Source organism: Diaphorina citri, unplaced genomic scaffold (assembly GCF_000475195.1).
Source record: "Diaphorina citri unplaced genomic scaffold, Diaci psyllid genome assembly version 1.1 scaffold2126, whole genome shotgun sequence".
In the NCBI taxonomy this organism is placed as follows: Eukaryota; Metazoa; Arthropoda; class Insecta; order Hemiptera; family Psyllidae; genus Diaphorina; species Diaphorina citri.
In genome coordinates, this window is record NW_007379551.1 from 25,540 (window position 1) to 47,763 (window position 22,224).

Below are 22,224 nucleotides of genomic sequence, written 5' to 3' on the forward strand. Positions count from 1 at the left end.
ACTTGGATCTAAATGGTTTGAATTCAAATGGCCTTCCCTATTTCTCCTTACCTATTGTTTTGCCATTGCCAAGTGACAACCCTCATTCTTCTACCCGTTATGCTTAATGCACATTGCATACTTAATTTTATTTCACGGCGATCATAAAAAATCGTTCTAAAATTTCTTTTGCCGTCGCGACTAGAAAGAAAATTGACTTGGCAACACTGTAAATTTGTTGCCGGCGTAAAACAGATGATTTGTTTACTTTTTATTTTTGAGTTTTTGACTTTTTTTGGAGGGGTGTTTGCGGAAGATTTGAGATTTTTGAGAGTGTTTCTAAAAACTTCACTGATTTATCTATTAAAATGGGGTTTTAAATTATTTTTAAGATCTTCGAAGGGGTCCTTTTGGTTCTAATAATATCTGCTGAGCTGAATTCTCAGTGCAGTTCTCACTGCAGTGTTTTTATTACTTATCCATCTCAGGGTCCCTTGTGCAGTGTTCCTATAGGTTTTGAACAATTTGAACTCTCTGGTCTTGGTGAAATCCTGTATCTTTTAAATTTCCTGTGCTGTTTTTAACTTACCTTCTATAACTTACCTCTACCTTCTATAACTTACCTCTTTCAGTCATTTTAATTGGATAACTTTTTTTAATAGTCTAAAGATGTGTTTTTCAAATGCTCCCAAGCCAATGAATCACCGTCATTTTCTGCTGATTTAGATGAGACTACAAATTGCTTCCCATCACTTGTAAGTTCCAAGTACCTAGGTACCTAGCAGGTAGTCATTAGTCACAAATCAAGTCAGACTATGTTAGGTATAACTGGATAGCCCTTTAAATGCTGGCATCAAGCTGGGTACTTGTTCAGAAGTCACATCAATGGAAAATTGCTGCAAAAGGGAGCTGTCACTAATAAGCAGTGACCAGTGTTATTATAGGGTTAGGTTAAACACAAAAAGGAGCTTTCACAATTTGAGCAGTGACCAGTGTTATTATAGGAATAGGTTAAACACAAAAAAGAGCTTACTTTTCCATTGCTGTTACTTTTGAATAAGTACCAAACTTGTTGAGTTCAATTTTAATAATTCAACTGACCATCAATGTTATAAATTTTGTTTTCAGGATCATTTCTGTGCTTCTCAGCAATCATGGTTATGAAGGTCAGCCTGAGACGTAATGTCCGCATCTTACTTCTTGGTGACCGACATGTGGGGAAAACATCTCTCATCCTTTCACTCGTCAGTGAAGAGTTTCCAGAGCTTGTGCCTTCCAAAGCTGAAGAAATTACCATCCCCCCTGATGTAACACCAGAAATGGTTCCTACACACATTGTAGACTACTCAGGTAAGATTGAGAACTTGAAAAGTAGATGATGTCAATTACTTAAACAGCACATTTGATATTCTTAGGTTTACACAGAGCGGGTTAGGTTAAACACAAAAAGGAGCTTTCACAATTTGAGCAGTGACCAGTGTTATTATAGGAATAGGTTAAACACAAAAAAGAGCTTACTTTTCCATTGCTGTTACTTTTGAATAAGTACCAAACTTGTTGAGTTCAATTTTAATAATTCAACTGACCATCAATGTTATAAATTTTGTTTTCAGGATCATTTCTGTGCTTCTCAGCAATCATGGTTATGAAGGTCAGCCTGAGACGTAATGTCCGCATCTTACTTCTTGGTGACCGACATGTGGGGAAAACATCTCTCATCCTTTCACTCGTCAGTGAAGAGTTTCCAGAGCTTGTGCCTTCCAAAGCTGAAGAAATTACCATCCCCCCTGATGTAACACCAGAAATGGTTCCTACACACATTGTAGACTACTCAGGTAAGATTGAGAACTTGAAAAGTAGATGATGTCAATTACTTAAACAGCACATTTGATATTCTTAGGTTTACACAGAGCAAGCTTGGTTGACCTCATATCTAGGGGTTGATGGTTCAAGTCTCATTATTCTATTTAATAAATGAACCTTATTCTCAGCACTGTTCTCAACTTTGTCAATGGGTATATCATTATCTAATTTGTTTGTTATTTTGTGTAAGTAATAAATGGAACTAGTTTACCACATACATATAGGACGACACCAAAATTTTGTAATTTATCCTCTAGGATGGCATGATTTTAGGTCCTATGTTGAACATATGAAAGGACCATGGGTGGGTCATGCCATCTTGTATGTGTTAATGTTTTCTGGTACTTGTGCAGAAGTCATGTCCGTGGAATATTGCTACCAAAGGAACTGGCACAAATGAGCAGTGACCGGTGTTATAGAGTTAGGTTAAACACAAAGAGGAGTTTTTACAATTAGAGCAGTGATTAGTGTTATTATAGGGTTAGGTTAAATACAAAAAGGAGATTTCTTTTCCACGGATGTGACTTCTGCATAATTACCTGTTTTCTTGTTTCTATGTTAATGTTTTGTATGTGTTAATGTTTTACAGAGGTTGATCAAACTGTTGATGAAACTTCTGCATAATTACCTGTTTTCTTGTTTCTATGTTAATGTTTTGTATGTGTTAATGTTTTACAGAGGTTGATCAAACTGTTGATGAACTCACCGAGGAAATTCAGAAAGCCCATGTCATATGTTTGGTCTACTCGGTTGTAGATGATGCCAGTATTGACAGACTTTCATCCCATTGGTTACCGTTCCTCCGCAACTGTCTGGTGGACACATGTCTGCCTATTGTGTTGGTGGGGAACAAAGTTGATCTGGTTGACTACTCAACAGTAGAGGTTAGTAAGCTCATAACCTGCCTTAGCATAGTGGTCAAGATGGTTGCCTGATAATCAGGGAGGCATGAGTTCAATCCCAGTCAACGGAATTTTGTTCTTGACTACATGCCTTGAAAATTTATTTTATCAATGTGTCTGAAGTTTTTTCTGTCTTTTTTTTTCAAGCCAGTTCTGTAAAGACAAAAAATGTATCTTTATTCCAACCATTCAAATCTTCTAATCATGTAGGTACTTACTAATAAAACACAAAAGTGATAAAAGTCCCTGCCTTAGCATAGTGCTCAAGATGGTTACCTGATAATCAGGGAGGCATGGGTTCAATCCCAGCCAATGGAATTTTGTCCTTGACTACATGCCTTGAAAATTTATTTAACAAAGTGTCTGAAGTATTTTCAAGCCAGTTCTGTAAAGACAAAAAATGTATCTTTATTCCAACCATTCAAATCTTTTAATCATGTACTTACTAATAAAACACAAAAGTGATAAAAGAAACTGATAAATTTCAGGGAGGCATGGGTTCAATCCCAGCCAATGGAATTTTGTCCTTGACTACATGCCTTAAAAATTTATTTAACAAAGTGTCTGAAGTATTTTCTGTCTTTTTTTTAAGCCAGTTCTGTAAAGACAAAAAATGTATCTTTATTCCAACCATTCAAATCTTTTAATCATGTAGGTACTTACTAATAAAACACAAAAGTGATAAAAGAAACTGATAAATCATGAAGAACAAAACTAATGTAAAGGGGACAACATTTGCAGAACCTTTTGCTTCTATTCTACCTTGGATATACGTATATAAAATATAGTAGGATTTCCTAACCTACCTTACACTATCATTGTTATTGGGAACTATTGCATTCAATGTGCAATTGCCAGACTGATAAATCATGAAGAACAGCACTAATGTAAAGGGAACAACATTTTCAGAACCTTTTGCTTCTATTCTACCTTGAATGTACGTATATAAAATATAGTAGGATTTCCTAACCTACCTTACACTATCATTGTTATTGGGAACTATTGCATTCAATGTGCAATTGCCAGCCTCTCGGTTTGCAAATATGTGCAGGTAGGGGGCATTTGGTATCCTGCACTTATTTACTTCGCTGATTTTATCGTTTCAACACCTTCACTGCCATGTGTAGCCCTTATTTCATAGTGTTAGCTGCTGCATGTAGTGATATACCATAACATTGGGCAAATGGGAACCAAAAATTACTCATGACATATGTAACAAACAGCCAAAAATAGAATGGAATAGAATATTTGATTTTATCGTTTCAACACCTTCACTGCCATGTGTATTCCTTATTTCATAGTGTTAGCTGCTGCATGTAGTGATATATGATATACCATAACATTGGGCAAATGGGAACCAAAAATTACTCATGACATATGTAACAAACAGCCAAAAATAGAATGGAATAGAATATACCTTCTTTAATGTTTATACTGCCAGAAGACGCAAAGCAGTGCAATAGTCCTAAACTAAAATGGACGCGGCACATCAGGGATCAGGAAGAGACCGCCTTAACATAATAATAATACTCCTCCTCCTCCTTTTTCTCAATCCTCCACTTTTTCTCCTCTTCACAGTTTCCGTCTTCCTCGACCTTCTTCCTCCTTCTCTTCTTTCTATTATTTTATTTAGACCGCGTATTACGAAGTCGGGCTTAAATTCTGGATTAAACTGGGTATTATTTATAACTCAATCTTATACTGATCTCAATTCTGATTTGGCAAACCCTGCTCTTACATTGTCAGCTAGGACTGAGACTGGCTTGTCTTTTTGCTTGCTCAATAACTCAACACTTAAAAGTCTTTTTTTTTACAAAGGCCCTGTTTTCTTTCTTATCAAGGATTTTGGGCGTAAAATGACTGGACCTGAAAACCATTCTTTTGGTATTTTATTTTTCAAGAGTTTTCTCTCTTAACCATAATAACATTGTCTTTATTTTTCATTTTCCTCAGAGCTCAGCTAAAACGTTGAAGAATATCAGTGAAATGTTCTACTATGCTCAGAAGGCTGTGCTTCACCCTATGGCTCCCATTTATATCAGTGATAAGCAAGAGGTAAGTCAAAAATTCGATTCCCTTCCGGGGTAAACCTTATCCTGTTTTGGATACGACCGCTAAGGTTCGTTCTCGGAACGACTTTCTCGAAATCTGTCCTTATCTCTTCTATTTTGTGACGATAAGACGTCCTCTGTTACAATTCCCTCTGACATTTATTTATTCATTTATTTTAAGGAACTCCGTTTCTCAGTCTGAAAAAAACTAGGCTAACTTGGATTTTTCTTGTTTCAGCTAACACCTGAATGTATCAAAGCCCTCACAAGGATATTCAAGGTAAGGGAAGTAACTAGAATAAAATATAGAATGTATCCTGTTCATACGGTCATACTGTCATAATGAGACTGAAAAGTCGGTCTCCGCCGCGTCATATATTGGTATAAGTAGGGCCATCGGCTATAATAAACACCCGATGTCACTGCGACCTGGTTGGATCTTTTGTGACTGATTTAGTTATCTAGAGGAGCCCTAGACTTCTTACGAAGGCCAGTGTTCTTTTAGGACTGATTTCTTTGACTTCTTTATGATCATTTGATCATCCTTGAGAGATAAAGCAGTTGTTTGTGAGAGGCACATGAAAAAAAAAAGGCTCAATTCTTTCCTTCAATAAAATGTACCCACTGTAATTCTCTCACCAGGTGTGTGATCTTGATAACGACAATCTCCTCAGTGACAAGGAGTTGAACGCGTTTCAGCGACGCTGTTTCGACGCACCCCTCAGCCGAGACTCCCTGGAGGACGTCAAAATAGTCATCCGCAAGAACATCAACGACGGTGTCTCTGCCAATAATTGTATCACGCTCAATGGTAAGGATTTTATTACTATGTATTATTATTTTTAAATGTCTCAAAGTAAGTAAAAACCCTGCAAAAGTGATCAAGTAAAAAAAAAAAAGCCAACTGAAAAGAAGGAAGGAAGCCAGTTTAATTGAAGTTTATTATGAACTAGCGCATCTCTCTTGTTAGCCCTAGTTAGCTCGCCAGCCTAGTTAGCTTAGTTGGTAGTGCGTCTGCCTTGTAAGCGCTAGGCCGCGGGTTCGATTCCCGCCCAGGGCGGATTTTATCCTGATGGGATAAAGTTCGTTCTCGGAACGGCTGGCTTTCTCCTATCCTGTCTTCCTTCACTCTTCGATTTCGGGACGATAAGACCATAGCAGTTACAGCTCCCTCTGTCAAACCAAAAAAAAAAAAAAAAAACAAGAAGCCAGTTTAATTGAAGTTTATTACGAACTAGCGCATCTCCCTTGTTAGCCCTAGGTCGTAGGTTCGATTCCCTTAGCGTAAAGCTAATCAGATATGGTTCGTGTTTGGAACGGTTGTCTCCTATCCTATCCTCAGTTGTTACAGAATATGACTGTCCATCTTTGTCATCCAAGGGAAATATTGAGGATATCAAAACACTTAGTTCAGAAGCTGTTGCCTGGCTACAGAGTTTACCTCTATAAGTAGATAGAAGTGTTAGTATTTCTTTTGTTTTTGTTAAATGTTCCTTTGTTCTGTATTCTATATATATCCTTTGAAAAAAATAAAACGTCCATACGATAAAAAAAAAACAAAAACAAACAGAAACAGAAACCTCCTAAAAAAATCCAAGTAGGGTGTTTTTTCCAGCGAAAAAATCGAGCTCTTGAGCTGTCATGAAGCCTGATGAGACCTTAGTAGTAAAAGCGTTGTCCCCTCACTTCTATTTTTTTTTTTTTAAGAAACCTCTTAACCTCTTTCTCTCTCCCCTAGGCTTCCTATTTCTACACAACTTATTTATGCAAAGAGGCCGCAGTCACACCACATGGACAGTATTGAGGAAGTTCGGATATAATGAAGATCTGCAGATATCCAAGGAGTTTCTACATCCACCGTAAGTCTTGTGTATTTCATTAGTTTTATTGATTTCATTGTTGTGGAATGAGGAATAAAGACTTCATTGAAACTGCTGGTAAAAATAGATACAGTAGGTAGATATTTGTAATTAAAAAATTACATTACTTTTCTTCCTATAGGATAAGGAAAGTAAAAAAAAAGTAGGTAGTTCTCAAAAATACTTGAAATTTTAGTTAGACAGCAGAGGTAAAGGAACTTCTCAGTACAAACTTAGAAGGATAGAAACAAACTCTAATTTATTTGCTTTATTGAAGAGGAAGAACAACTATCTCCTCTGATGATTAGGTGGTGTTGAAAGTAAAAAGTAGGTAATTCTTAAAAATACTTGAAATTTTAGCTAGACAGCAGAGGTAAAGGAACTTCTCAGTCCAAACTTAGAAGGATAGAAACAAACTCTAATTTATTTGCTTTATTGAAGAGGAAGAACAACTATCTCCTCTGATGATTAGGTAGTGTTTTAGGCCTAGCCTTGGGTTGTGTCCTAGAAATTTTTAATGGATTTAATGACAGAATTATCACAATGTGAGCTCTTCCATCCAACCAATGGAGCAGTTGCAAATGGGTAAAAATTATAAATAAATGGTCGATTCCTATGTAAAAAGTTGGGAAAAATACAAATCCGAGGTCGAAACTCCGAAAAAATAACTGTAAAAGGTCGAAAATTCAATTTTTATTTTCCGTTCTAATGAAAGAGTTCAAAGATGTGAAAAAATAACTGTAAAAGGTCGAAAATTCAATTTTTATTTTCCGTTCTAATGAAAGAGTTCAAATATGTGTGACGTCATCTTTACGCAGTTGTTTTTTTTTTTTCGTCCGCTAGATAGCGCCAGTATGCAAGCACGCTATCGGAGGAGCAGAAAGAAATGCGCAGAAACGTATGCGCACAAACACATTAATGTGTTGCCTGCGAGGGAGCTTTGCTCGGGACATTTGTACTGTGGTCAAATTTTCATTTATTTATTTATATTGAAAAAATGGAATATTTAGAACAAAATTGCGTACATTTTTTTCACTGATAAGGATGGGGATGAAGCCCTATCTCCTGAGGAACAGGGAAGACTGTTCAGCCTCTGTCCGCCCGAGTGTCCGCCCTGGACTGATCGAGAGATGCGAGCTATGGTAGCCACCAACTCCAAGGTAAAAAAAATTGAGCCGAAAACTTCACGAGAGCTCACGTGACCTGAGGACAGTGTAGCTATCGTGAACGAAATCACCTACTATATTATGGGAGAAATTTGAATCACATCTTTCTGACTCCTCATGAGCTGAGAGTAGTGTCTTTCTTCCTTAACCATGGTCAATTTCTCCAGTAATAATGAGTTTCCATACTTCGGCTGGGATTGAATCATTGAATCCTCGGCCTTTCCCTTTTCCAGAAATAACTTCGGATTTTGCATTTCGCTTTCCAAAAAATATTGCATAACGAAAAACCTTTGAAAACATTGTATAACCAGTATTCCAGTGCATGATGTATGTCGTGAAAAAGTGAAGAGAGGTTTTTTTTTATTAATTTAATTTTATTCTCAACATTTCTCGTGGCTTTGCTTTCAGGGCTGGATCACAATGCAAGGGTTCCTATGCTACTGGATATTGACCACCCTATTCAATGTGAATAAAACACTCGAATATTTGGCATACTTTGGATATCCCATCACGGATCGAGAGAATCAAACTAGCGGCGTTCTGGTGACCCGAGAGAAACAGGTTAGAATAGAATTGGTGATTCTCATGATTTTTTTTTATTATCTCAGAAAAAACTATAAAAATTAAAAAAAATATTGAGACTAAAACGAAGAACCATTCTTCTAGGCTCAACATCCCAGCAACCTGCACGGCGGAGTTGAGTGACAAGGGGCAGCAGTTTCTGACCACCCTGTTCTACCGGTTTGATAAGTTAGGCTCAACATCCCAGCAACCTGCACGGCGGAGTTGAGTGACAAGGGGCAGCAGTTTCTGACCACCCTGTTCTACCGGTTTGATAAGGATGGGGACGGAGCCCTATCTCCTGAGGAACAGGCGAGACTGTTCAGCCTCTGTCCCCCGGAGTGTCCGCCCTGGACTGATCGAGAGATGAGAGCTATGGTAGCCACTAACTCCAAGGTAAGAAAAGAAGGCCGAAAACATTATCTATTTTGACTAAAAAGCACCTCACCTCGGGAAAAAATGTAAAAAAGTATTGAAAAATTTGACTACAACATTGCTTTTTACCTGAGCAGGTGAAAACTCCCAATTTGGTCATATCTTTATTCAACATTACCATTACTTACTGTGGTCAAATTTCCATTTCCATTTATTTATTTATATTGAAAAAATGGAATATTTAGAACAAAATTGCGTACAGTTTTTTCACTGATAAGGATGGGGATGGAGCCCTATCCTCTGAGGAACAGGGGAGACTGTTCAGCCTCTGTCCGCCCGAGTGTCCGCCCTGGACTGATCGAGAGATGAGAGCTATGGTAGCCACTAACTCCAAGGTAAGAAAAGAAGGCCGAAAACATTATCTATTTTGACTAAAAAGCACCTCACCTCGGGAAAAAATGTAAAAAAGTATTGAAAAATTTGACTACAACATTGCTTTTTACCTGAGCAGGTGAAAAACCCCAATTTGGTCATATCTTTATTCAACATTACCATTACTGTGGTCAAATTTCCATTTTTTTTTTAAATTTATTTACCTATATTGAAAAAATGGAATATTCAGAACAAAATTGCGTACAGTTTTTTCACTGATAAGGATGGGGACGGAGCCCTATCCCCTGAGGAACAGGGGAGACTGTTCAGCCTCTGTCCACCCGAGTGTCCGCCCTGGACTGATCGAGAGATGCGAGCTATGGTAGCCACCAACTCCAAGGTAAGTAAAGATTTGGGCCAAAAACTTCACCTTAGCTCAAGTGACCTGAGGACTGTGTAAGTAACTGTCGTGAACGAAATCACTTACTATGGGAGAACTTTGAACTACATCTTTTTGACTCCCTATGAGATCACGTGGCGTGAGGGTAGTGTGTTTCTGCCTTTTTTTTGAAGTTAAGCAAGGTTCATAAACTTATCTGTAAACTTTACCTATGAAATATATAAGACCTTGTTTAGACTGCGGGAGTAAAGGGACTTTTCAGTCTCATTCTGGCAGGATAAACAAGGTATATTCTATTCTTTTCTGTGGGCAAATTCTCCATAATAGTGAGCACAAAATTCCATACTTCGGAAGGGGATTGAATCATCATTGAATATTTTCAATATTTCCAAATGGTTTGCTTTCAGGGCTGGATCACAATGCAAGGGTTCCTATGCTACTGGATATTGACCACCCTGTTCAATGTGAATAAGACACTCGAATATTTGGCATACTTTGGATATCCCATCACAGACCGAGAGAATCAAACCAGCGGGGTTCTGGTGACCCGAGAGAAACAGGTTAGAATAGAATTAGAAAGGAGTAGAATAGAACAGAAGTTTTATTTATTTAATTAGAATAGAATAGAATCAGAATACGATAAGATAAAAATTTAGGTTTGTTTTCCCCAAGAGGTTTGATTTAGAGGGAACTGTAACTGCTATTCAATGTGAATAAGACACTCGAATATTTGGCATACTTTGGATATCCCATCACGGACCGAGAGAATCAAACTAGCGGCGTTCTGGTGACCCGAGAGAAACAGGTTAGAATAGAATTAGAAAGGAGTAGAATAGAGAATAGAACAGAAGTTCTATTTATTTAATTAGAATAGAATCAGAATACGATAAGATGTTTTCCTCAAGAGGTTTGATTTAAATGTACATGTAATGTAAATGCAGTTTCTTTGTGTTATTATGTCACAACTTTGGTGCTCACTGCAGCATTGTAGGATTTTTTCCCAATATCTCTGTTGTGTATGATGGTGGTTTCGAACCAGTGTATTTCGGTTTTCCAATATCCAATATTGGCTAGAGTGAATTGATTCAATCCTGTAACTGCTAAGGTCTTATCGTCCCAAAAGCGAAGAGAGAAGGAGGACAGGATAGGAGAAAGTCAGTTTTTCCGTGAACCAACCTCATTTGTTTAGGATATAGAATGATGTTCGCCCCGGGCGGGAATCGAACCCGCGACCTAGCGCTTACAAGGCAGGCACACTACTAACCAAGCTAACTAGGCTAGCAAAAGTGAGTATAATCCATTGAAGCTGTTAACAAGACCTTGTTTAGACTGTGCGAGTAAAGGGACTTTTCAGTCTCATTCGGGCAGGATAAACAAGGTGTATTCTATTTCACTTCGGGTGGAATTGAACACACGCCGTCCTGTTTATCAGGCGAGCGTCTTGACCACTACACCACCGAGGCAGAAAGAAACACTCATGTTACTTTCTTTGTTGCAGGTGGATCTGTTGAAGAAACAGACGACGCGTAATGTGTACGTATGTCACGTGATTGGAAACAGGAGTACAGGGAAGACCGCCCTCTGTCAGAGTATCCTGAGGAAACACCATGACTCTTCCAAGGTAATAACCTAATAACTCACTTGTGGGTAATCAGTCGATTTGCTGAACATTTTGAATTTGAAAATAATGAGTCAAAAAATCGAAAAAACGTTCTAGAGCTAGGTCTGCAAAACAATAATGAATTTTAGATTTTATTCTGCAATCAATTCCGATAAATGTCTTCTCGTTCTGATGAACTTCCTAAGAAAATTGCCGTTATAATGAAAACATGAAAAAGTTCAAGCAGTTGTGACGTCAATTTATAAGAAATGCGCAGGAAGGCTTGCGCACAAAAGCATTACACTATGGTCTTCTGCCAGGGCTAGGTCTGCAAAACAATAATGGATTTTAGATTTTATTCTGCAATCAATTCCGATAAATATCTTCTCGTTCTGATGAACTTCCTAAGAAAATTGCCGTTATAATGAAAAAATGAAAAAGTTCAAGCAGTTGTGACGTCAACTTATAAGAAATGCGCAGGAAGGCTTGCGCACAAAAGCATTACACTATGGTCTTCTGCAAGGGAGCTTGGTTGGGAAAATTGAAAGTGCGACATCACCGCGTACGGGAGCGTATGTCGTTCAGTAAATCAGGTTTAGAGCTATTCTTCAAATCGATTTCTCTGGATCTAGAAGTTCCCCGCCTCCTCTAGGATACTAGTAGAAGTAAAACTCAATTTATCCTTTCAATTTCCAGACCTCAATCACATCCCCTGTCGAATGCGACCCGCCTTACACCATTAACACAACCACAGTGTACGGTCAAGAGAAGTATCTCGTACTAAAGGAGATACTAGTGAGGGATGAACAATTACCGGTGCTACTGCCCGTGGATGTGGACTGCGATGTAGCGTGTCTCCTGTTCGATTCCAGCCGAGGCGATACTTTTAAATATATCGCTAGTCTCTATGTGGTAAGTACTGCGGGTTCAGTGAGCTTCCATGGCGTAGTGGTCACTGCGCTTGCCTTGCACGCGGGAGACCCGGGTTCGATTCCCGGCGGGGTCAAAATAATTTAAGGTTTAGAGCTATGTCGTTCAGTAAATAAGGTTTAGAGCTATTCTTCAAATCGATTTCTCTGGATCTAGAAGTTCCTAGCCTCCTCTAGGATACTAGTAGAAGTAAAACTCAATTTATCCTTTCAATTTCCAGACCTCAATCACATCCCCTGTCGAATGCGACCCGCCTTACACCATTAACACAACCACAGTGTACGGTCAAGAGAAGTATCTCGTACTAAAGGAGATACTAGTGAGGGATGAACAATTACCGGTGCTACTGCCCGTGGATGTGGACTGCGATGTAGCGTGTCTCCTGTTTGATTCCAGCGCTCTGCACTCTGTATTTCTTATGGTGGAGATTTTAGCGATCAAAAATTGATCATATCTCAGGATCGGTTTAGATTTTCTTATAGTGTATATTTCTTATGGTGGAGATTTTTTATGCCGTATATTTCTTATGGTGGAGATTTTAGCGATCAAAAATTGATCATATCTCAGGATCGGTTTAGATTTTCGCAAAATCCTTTCTTATTGCACCGATTCCAGCCGAGGCGATACTTTTAAATATATCGCTAGTCTCTATGTGGTAAGTACTGCGGGGTCAGTGAGCTTCCATGGCGTAGTGGTCACTGCGCTTGCCTTGCACGCGGGAGACCCGGGTTCGATTCCCGGCGGGGTCAAAATAATTTGTATCATGCAAACGATTGATTCTGTTGCGGGGCCCACTCAGCCTCACGAGGAAAATGAGTAGCTATGTATAATATAAAAAGCGCATGGCGACCGCTGCCAGCATGGTAGGTAAACATTGGATGCTAGGATTATTGAGATATTTCGAAAATCCTATAATGCTGCAGTGAGCACCAAAGTTGTGATGCAATAACACAAAAAACGGCATTTATTTATTTTTATTTTTTGTGAGGAAAATGAGTAGCTATGTATAATATAAAAAGCGCATGGCGACCGGTGCCAGCATGGTAGGTAAACATTGGATGCTAGGATTATTGAGATACATATTTCGAAAATCCTATAATGCTGCAGTGAGCACCAAAGTTGTGATGCAATAACACAAAAAACGGCATTTATTTATTTTTATTTTTTTCTTTTAATTTTCTCCTCTTCAGAAATATTTCTCCACGTCGAAAATCCCGGTCATGCTTGTGGCAGGCAAGTCTGACATGCCGCGCGCCCGTCAGGACTACCTCATGCAGCCTGACATCTTCTGCGAGACACACAAGCTAAGCCCCGCCCACTCGTTCTCGGCAGCCAATAACGATCGCGAGGTTTTCGTCAAGTTGGCAACCATGGCTGCGTTTCCGTAAGTTATTTTTTCAAGTATGGAATAGAATATACCTTGTTTATCCTGTCCAAATAGGACTTGAAAGTCCCTTTACCCCAGCAGTCTAAACAAAGTCTCGCATATTTTGATGGGGAAGTAACACATGTCATTACAGTCACAATGCATTAAACAAGACCTTTTAGGGTGTATATAACATTTAATTTTGTGTTGACGCACCATAATAAATTGAAATAAAAAAAAGACCTTTTAGGTAGCATTAAGCGCTAGGTCCCAGGTTTGATTTGCGCCCCGGGGTGAACGTTCGTTCTCGGAACAGCTACCTTTCTCCTATCCTGTCTTCCTCCCTACAATTTCGGGAGGATAATACCTCCGTTGTTACAGTTCCCTCTATCAAACTTACGGGTAACTAGCTACCTATGTTTTGTTATCATCTTATGTTTGATTGTTATTTTCTAATGTTTCAGGAGGTTTCACCCCGCTTGGATGCTCTTCTATCCAGATCTTACTAGGTGAGTATCATACCTTGTTATCAGTTCAGTTTACTATGCATTCTCCTTGGAACTCACTAAAGTTAAGCACCGTTGGGCGTGGTTAGTATCCGGACGGGTGACGAATTGGTCAACCGCTTGCTGCTGGCTTTTCTCGACCCCACGCAGGCTGGGTGAGATTTATGTGGGTGTATATAACATTTAATTTTGTGTTGACGCACCATAATAAATTGAAATAAAAAAAAAGACCTTTTAGGTAGCATTAAGCGCTAGGTCCCAGGTTTGATTTGCGCCCCGGGGTGAACGTTCGTTCTCGGAACAGCTACCTTTCTCCTATCCTGTCTTCCTCTCTTCAATTTCGGGAGGATAAGAAGACCTCCATTGTTACAGTTCCCTCTATCAAACTTATGGGTAACTAGCTACCTATGTTTTGTTATCATCTTATGTTTGATTGTTATTTTCTAATGTTTCAGGAGGTTTCACCCCGCTTGGATGCTCATCCTGTCCAAATAGGACTTGGAAGTCCCTTTACCCCAGCAGTCTAAACAAAGTCTCGCATATTTTGATGGGGAAGTAACACATGTTATGACAGTCACAATGCATTAAACAAGACCTTTTAGGGTGTATGTAACATTTAATTTTGTGTTGACGCACCATAATAAATTGAAATATAAAAAAAGACCTTTTAGGTAGCATTAAGCGCTAGGTCCCAGGTTTGATTTGCGCCCCGGGGTGAACGTTCGTTCTCGGAACAGCTACCTTTCTCCTATCCTGTCTTCCTCTCTTCAATTTCGGGGGGAAAATACCTCCGTTGTTACAGTTCCCTCTATCAAACTTACGGGTAACTAGCTACCTATGTTTTGTTATCATCTTATGTTTGATTGTTATTTTCCTTTTCAGTCATACCCTGACACACCCACTGGGCCATCCCTAAATGTTAAAAAAAAAGGTCTCGTTTCTTGTTCAATTAAAATAGCTTTCCTTTTCATCCATGCAAAACAACATACTGTTGGGCTCTTACTATAAGTTTAAAAAAGGGTCTCGTTATCATAGGGCCCTCCGTTAAAGTTAAAAAAAGGGCCTTAATATCAATTGGGCCCCTCTAAACGTTAAAAAAGGGTCTCGTTATCATAGGGCCCTCCGTTAAAGTTAAAAAAGGGCCTTATTATCAATTGGGCCCCTCTAAACGTTAAAAAAGGTTTCACCCCGCTTGGATGCTCTTCTATCCAGATCTTACTAGGTGAGTATCATACCTTGTTATCAGTTCAGTTTACTATGCACTCTCCTTGGAACTCACTGAAGTTAAGCACCGTTGCGCGTGGTTAGTATCCGGACGGGTGACGAATTGGTCAACCGCTTGCTGCTGGCTTTTCTCGACCCCACGCAGGCTGGGTGAGATTTATGTCAGAAGGCGGGTAGCTTGTCGCTGAATGGTGGGTAAAAGCCCTGGAAGGATAAGGTTCGTTCTCGGAACGGCTGGCTTTCTCCTGTCCTGTCTTTCTTCTCTCTTCGATTTCGGGACGATAAGGCCTAAGCAGTTACAGATGTATGCTTGGGTGAAGGGACCCTCTGTCAAAACTCTTGTTGTTAAAAGTGACGATAAACCGATATACTCGTACCTATAAGTTTATATTCTATTTCTGTTCTCAGTCACTTCTATATGTTTAACCTACACGATAACAAGGCCTACCTATGGAAGACCGGGCTTAGTGTAGCTGTAATAACACTGCTTGGAATCATCTTCGCCAAGTTTCTACGACCGCCTAGAAAATAAGAGAACTGCCAAGAAAATTCAAGAAAATGGGAAGTTCTTGAAATTTTTATGCCATGACGCACTTTTTGCCTCTGTATAACTCCAAACACTTTCTTCGGAAATTTTGTTTGTAATCTCTAATTCAAGGTGATGAAACTCAAGGTAAATCCTTCGCAAAGTTTCTATTTGCGCTCAGAAAATAAGAGAACTGCCAAGATCCTTCTTTAACATAAGAAAACGGGAACTTGATTGGCTGTATCTCGAAATTTCGAGACCTAAAATTCACATTCGGAAAATTCTTGGATCTGAAGGTTTTCTGATTGTCACGAATTTTCTGCATATCCTTTTGAGGCCTGAATTTCGAAATGTACATCATAAATATAAACTATTTAAAGCACAAAAAGCTTAAAATTAGTTTTTCAAAATCCACTTGATTCCCGTTGTTTACTCCAGGAATAAAAAGCGTGGTAATTATGAAAATTTTATATTTGGCTCCACATAATAGTTATGTGTTATGTGAAATATAATAATGTATCTCATCTTTAGTTCTAGCTTCCTCTGTTCAAAGTATTATTTATTTACAAACGTAGGCGGGCAGTGGATAGGTATTTCTAATCCTGCAAATAGGTGTAGGGGCAACCAGCCCTAAAAGAATAATTGCCGTGTACGGTTTTGGGTGCTAAGTTTGCCAACATTCCCCCACCTCTACAATGGCTAGAGGAGTTTGGAATATCACACCCCTTTCTCATTAATTTTTAGCGCTACCTTTTATCTCAATAGGGAGTTTTCGCACTGCAAACTTACGTGACGATAATTGAAACATATGACGCAAGTTGGCCAAAACTCGTGTTCGTTCTCGGAACGGCTGGCTTTCTCCTATCCTGTCTTTCTTCTCCCTTCGATTTCGGGACGATAAGACCTAAGCATTTACAGTTGTATGCTTCGGTGAAGGGATCCTCTGTCAAAACTCTTGTTGTTAAAAGTGTAAATGTAAAATGTAAATGCAGTTTCTTTGTGTTACTATGTCACAACTTTGGTGCTCACTGCAGCGTTGTAGGATTTTTCCAATATCTCAATAATCCTAAAATCCAATGTTTACCTACCATGCTGGCACCGGTCGCTATGCGCACATATTACATAGCTACTCATTTTCCTCACGAGGCTGAGTGGGCCCCGCAACAGCCAGTCACGGTATCAATCATTTGCATGATACAAATTTCTTGACCCCGCCGGGAATCGAACCCGGGTCTCCCGCGTGCAAGGCGAGCGCAGTGACCACTACGCCATGGGAGCTGACTTGTTGTTAAAAGTGACGATAAACCCATATACCTATAAGTTTATATTCTATTTCTGTTCGCAGTCACTTCTATATGTTCAACCTTCACGATAACAAGGCCTACCTATGGAAGACGGGGCTTAGTGTAGCTGTAATAACACTACTGGGAATCATCTTCGCCAAGTTTCTACGACCGCCTAGAAAATAAGAGAACTGCCAAGAAAATTCAAGAAAATGGGAAGTTCTTGAAATTTGGGGCTTAGTGTAGCTGTAATAACACTGCTCGGAATCATCTTCGCCAAGTTTCTACGACCGCCTAGAAAATAAGAGAACTGCCAAGAAAATTCAAGAAAATGGGAAGTTCTTGAAATTTTTATGCCATGACGCACTTTCTGCCTCTGTATAACTCCAAGATAGAACACTTTCTTCGGAAATTTTGTTTGTAATCTCTAATCCAAGGTGATGATGAAATTCAAGGTAAATCCTTTGCAAAGTTTCTACGATTGCCCAGAACATAAGAGAACAGCTGCAAAGTTCCTTTTTTTCTTCTTTAACCTGAGAAAATGGGAACGTCTTCGTCTGTATCTCCAAATTTGGAGACCTAAAAGTCACATTCGGAAATATCTTGGATCGGAAGGTTTTCTGGTTGTCACGAATTTTCTGCATATCCTTTTGAGGCCTGAATTTCGAAATGTACATCATAAATATAAACTATTTAAAGCACAAAAAGCTTAGGTTTGTAATCTCTAACTCAAGGTGATGATGAAATTCAAGGTAAATCCTTTACAAAGTCTCTACGATTGCCCAGAACATAAGAGAACAGCTGCAAAGTTCCTTTTTTTCTTCTTTAACCTGAGAAAATGGGAACGTCTTCGTCTGTATCTCCAAATTTGGAGACCTAAAAGTCACATTCGGAAAAATCTTGGATCGGAAGGTTTTCTAGTTGTCACGAATTTTCTGCATATCCTTTTGAGGCCTGAATTTCGAAATGTACATCATAAATATGAACTATTTAAAGCACAAAAAGCTTAAAATTAGTTTTTCAAAATCCACTTGATTCCCGTTGTTCACTCCAGGATTAAAAAGCGTGGTAATTATGAAAATTTTAATATATTTGGCTTCACATAATAGTTATGTGTTATGTGAAATATAATAATGTATCTCATCTTTAGTTCTAGCTTCCTCTGTTCAAAGTATTATTTACAAACGTACGCGGGCAGTGGTTAGATATTAGGTATTTCTAATCCTGCAAATAGGTGTAGGGGCAACCAGCCCTAAAAGAATAATTGCCGTGTACGGTTTTGGGTGCTAAGTTTGCCGCTAGAAATTTTTAATGGATTTAATGACAGAATTCTCACAATGTGAGCTCTTCCATCCAACCAAAGGAGCAGTTGCAAATGGGTAAAAATTATAAATAAATGGTTGATTCCTATGTAAAAAGTTGGGAAAAATCCAAATCCGACTAAGTTTGCTGACATTCCCCCAACTCTACAATAGCTAGAGGAGTTTGGAATATCACACCCCTTTCTCATTAATTTTTAGTGCTACCTTTTATCTCAATAGGGAGTTTTTGCACTGCAAACTTACGTGACGATAATTGAAACATATGACGCAAGTTGGCCAAAACTCGTTTCTGCGCATGTGCAGAGTGCAGAAACGAGTTTTTGTCAAATAACGTTAGTTCAGTTAACGGGACGCTAATTTTTAGTGCTACCTTTTATCTCAATAGTATACACCAGTGCTACTTTGGCATTTCAAATTTTAGATCTTATTAAGGTTTATTGTAAATATACAAAAAGGTATTTTGTTTCTAAATATTAATACCTGAAGTTCTTTTTAGCTAATTTCCCTTTAGGGATGAGTTCTTCGTTTTTCTTATGTCTATTTTATTTTTGGGCGCTGGGGCAGCTGATAAGTAGAAGGGAATTACTTTGATATCAAGCTTTTCCTGGATCACTGAAGTTAAGCAACTTAGCGCGTGGTTGGTATCCGGATGGGTGACCATCTGGGCAATCGCGAGTTGCTGGCTTTTGTCGAGCCCCACTCAGACTGGGTCAAGTTAATGTGAGGAGGCGGGTTGCTTGTCGTCGAATGAAGGGTAAAACCCTCGTAACTAAAAATCTTAGCTACAGTTCCCTCTATCAAACCCTCTCGACTAGTAAGCACCAAGTCGCGGGTTCGATTCCCGCCCGGGCCGGATTTTATCCTAAACAGATAAGGAACTACTCTAATCGGAACGATAATACCTTTGCAGTTACAGTTCCCTCTGTCAATCCTCTTGAAAAATAATAATAATAACTAAATAAAACACCTAATAATGAAAGAAAGAAACTTCAAAATAATTAAAAAGAATGTTGTAGTTGGTATATTCCTTTTTGGTAAATAACTAAATAAATACACAGAATACATAAAAAACTTAAATCAAACATGCCTAGGATTAAATTAACAACTAGATGAACTTGACTAAAAAAAAATAGAAAGTAATTTTAATTAATGGAAATGATAAAGACACAGGGTTTATACGGGGAACAACATTTTGGTGGTGCTAGACCTGGGTGTCGATCCCAGAGAGAAAAAAAAAAACTAAAAAAAAAAAAAAAAAAAAAAACCATTAAAAAAAAAAAAAAAAAAAAAAAAAAAAAGGGAAAAAAAAAAAAAAAAAAAAAAAAAAAAAAAAAAAAATCGGAGTGGAAAATAAAATATTAACCTGTATAAACCCTGGGGAAAAAAGATAGGCTTGGGAAGAGACTTTACAACCCTTAAGGTGTGTCCAAACATAGTCGAAGGCCGTCGACCATGTGTGGACGCACCTTAAGGGCTAGGGGTACTTAAAAGCTACGCGTACAGTCCACTTCAACTGGGAAGTCCGATGACCTTTGGGTGCGCACTCGTCAAAAAATAGCTCGTTGATTAACAAGTAAGCATGTGAATAGTTGATCACATGGGATTTTTCACGCCGAATCGAATGGTGAAACTTTTAGAACTGTCCGACTTACAGTTGAGAAGTTGCGGTTCCCCTCCATGCGCTTCCATCGGATTTCCCAGTTGACGTGGACTGTACAACAGTAAATTTCCAAGTTACATTTTTGTACAAGATAATTTGGCGGGGGACCACCACAATCGGAGTAAGTTTAACTCGGTACAAAAAAAAGTCCACTTTGAGACTTGGGTCTAGGGCCTAGGGGCAAGAAGCCCTAAAAGATAAGTTAAGCTTTCACGAATCTAGTTTAGTAACGTTAAACCCCCTCCCTAAAAAGAGAGAGAGAGAGAGAGAGAGAGAGAGAGAGAGAGAGAGAGAGAGAGAGAGAGAGAGAGAGAGAGAGAGAGAAAGAGAGAAAGAGAGAGAGAAAGAGAGAGAGAAAGAGAGAAAGAGAGAGAGAAAGAGAGAGAGAAAGAGAGAAAGAGAGAGAGAAAGAGAGAGAGAAAGAGAGAAAGAGAGAGAGAAAGAGAGAGAGAAAGAGAGAAAGAGAGAGAGAGAGAGAGAGAGAGAGAGAAAGGATTTTTTAAAAAGCTCAATCTTACGAGTTTAAACGAAATTTAAACTTGTGATCCCAGCCATGTATAAAATTAAAAAATAAAGTTATAATACACCGATAGTGGCCTAATATAAACATGAATTCGAAGGGGGACAGGAGGTAATGCATACGACATTAAATTTATCTAATTTCAGTCTGCGTTCAATTTCTTTTCAGCCAGCCTAGTTAGCTTAGTTGGTAGTGCGTCTGCCTTGTAAGCGCTAGGCCGCGGGTTCAATTCCCGCTCGGGGCGGATTTTATCCTGATGGGATAATGTTCGTTCTCGGAACGGCTGGCTTTCTCCTATCCTGTCTTATTTTATCCTAATGGGATAATGTTCGTTCTCGGAACGGCTGGCTCTCTCTCTCTCTCTCCTATCCTGTCTTCCTTCTCTTTTCGATCTCGGGACGATAAGACCATAGCAGCTACAGTTCCCTCTGTCAAACCTCTTAAAAGAAAAAAGAAAATCTTCTCGGAGTTAACATTATCCCTTCGCTTAAAAAAAAAAAAAAAAAAAAACTAGTATAGCTCCGCTCTACTGTAGTAATAGAAAGTAAAAAAGTGGCTGAAATTTGAATAGGTAGCTAAACCCCGAACGAAATCAAAGGCTCTCTTTTACCTCTGAAGCTTAAAATCTTTACTTAATCCACATAAGTATTTCAGGCCTGCCATATAATATTCCCACTAAAATATGATAACAATTAAAAGAGTCTTTTTTTAGTCCAAAAAGCCCTATCTAAACATTTAGAAGGGACTCATTTCGATAATAAGCCCTGATCGATTTTTGAAACCCTCTTTCACGCTTTTCCCGGGGACATACTTTGGAAAATTCTGAACGTAAAAAAAAGATATACCTACTTAAATAATAAAAATTAAATAAATAAAACCCTCATTAAAACAACTTTCCTTTTCAGTGATACCCTAACACACCCACTGGGCCATCCCTAAATGTTAAGAAAAAGGTCTCGTTTCTTGTTCAATTAAAATAGCTTTCCTTTTCATCCATGCAAAACAACACACTGTTGGGCCCTTACTATAAGTTAAAAAAAAGGGGTCTCGTTATCATAGGACGCTCCGTTAAAGTTAAAAAAAAGGGCCTTATTATCAATTGGGCCCCTCTAAACGTTAAAAAAGGGTCTCATTTCTGGCTGAATTAAAATAGCTTTCCTTTTTCATCTACTACATCCGTTGGGCCCTAAAAAGGCCTTATTACCAATTGGGCCATTTCTAAACGTTAAAAAAAGGGGCTCGTTTCCGGCTCAGTAAACAAACAGGATGTAAAACAGACACAGGGCAGCAAAGATAAGGAAGAACTTAGAAAACATGTCCTGAATTTCCACGTTGGCATCGAACCGGGCCCCACCGTGTGCGTGGGCCTCGCCAGGGCGCCCCCGGGGCCCCCCAGCACTGAATAGGCCCACGGGCGATGTGTACCCGTAGTCGGCCCCCCAGAATCCATTGCCTGCAACGAGAGAAAAATAATAGAATAGAATATACCCTGCTTATACTGGCAGAGTTTGTTGTGTATGATGGTGGTTTCGAACTAGTGTATTTCGGTTTTCCAATATCCAATATTGGCTAGAGTGAATTGATTCAATCTTCAGTCTTGATTTTCACTCTGGTGAGTCTACACCCTACAATTTCGGGAGGATAATACCTCCGTTGTTACAGTTCCCTCTATCAAACTTACGGGTAACTAGCTACCTATGTTTTGTTATCATCTTATGTTTGATTGTTATTTTCTAATGTTTCAGGAGGTTTCACCCCG

At 38.9% G+C, this 22,224-nt stretch overlaps 1 protein-coding gene across 1 annotated transcript; it reads left to right on the plus strand.

Moving 5' to 3' along the window:
- Window positions 1-281: 281 nt before the first annotated feature.
- On the plus strand, window positions 282-16,487 carry LOC103518235 (mitochondrial Rho GTPase). The gene is made up of 16 exons (XM_026830112.1): window positions 282-734; window positions 1,108-1,329; window positions 2,521-2,726; window positions 4,052-4,083; window positions 4,679-4,799; window positions 5,034-5,075; window positions 5,438-5,606; window positions 6,534-6,654; window positions 8,487-8,571; window positions 9,412-9,528; window positions 9,936-10,088; window positions 11,027-11,152; window positions 11,825-12,040; window positions 13,249-13,442; window positions 13,889-13,933; window positions 15,563-16,487. Exons 2-16 carry the CDS (start codon window positions 1,134-1,136, stop codon window positions 15,684-15,686), a joined length of 1,947 nt encoding a protein of 648 aa, XP_026685913.1. The 5' UTR covers window positions 282-734; window positions 1,108-1,133; the 3' UTR covers window positions 15,687-16,487.
- Window positions 16,488-22,224: the final 5,737 nt, after the last annotated feature.

Bases quoted from the DNA above. Each gene is read 5' to 3' on its own strand.
- LOC103518235 (XM_026830112.1), top strand. From the start codon at position 1,134: ATGGTTATGAAGGTCAGCCTGAGACGTAATGTCCGCATCTTACTTCTT. The intron at 11,153-11,824 runs ATAACCTAATAA...TTCAATTTCCAG, and splicing joins ACCATGACTCTTCCAAGGTA to ACCTCAATCACATCCCCTGT. The intron at 12,041-13,248 runs GTAAGTACTGCG...TCTCCTCTTCAG, and splicing joins ATATCGCTAGTCTCTATGTG to AAATATTTCTCCACGTCGAA.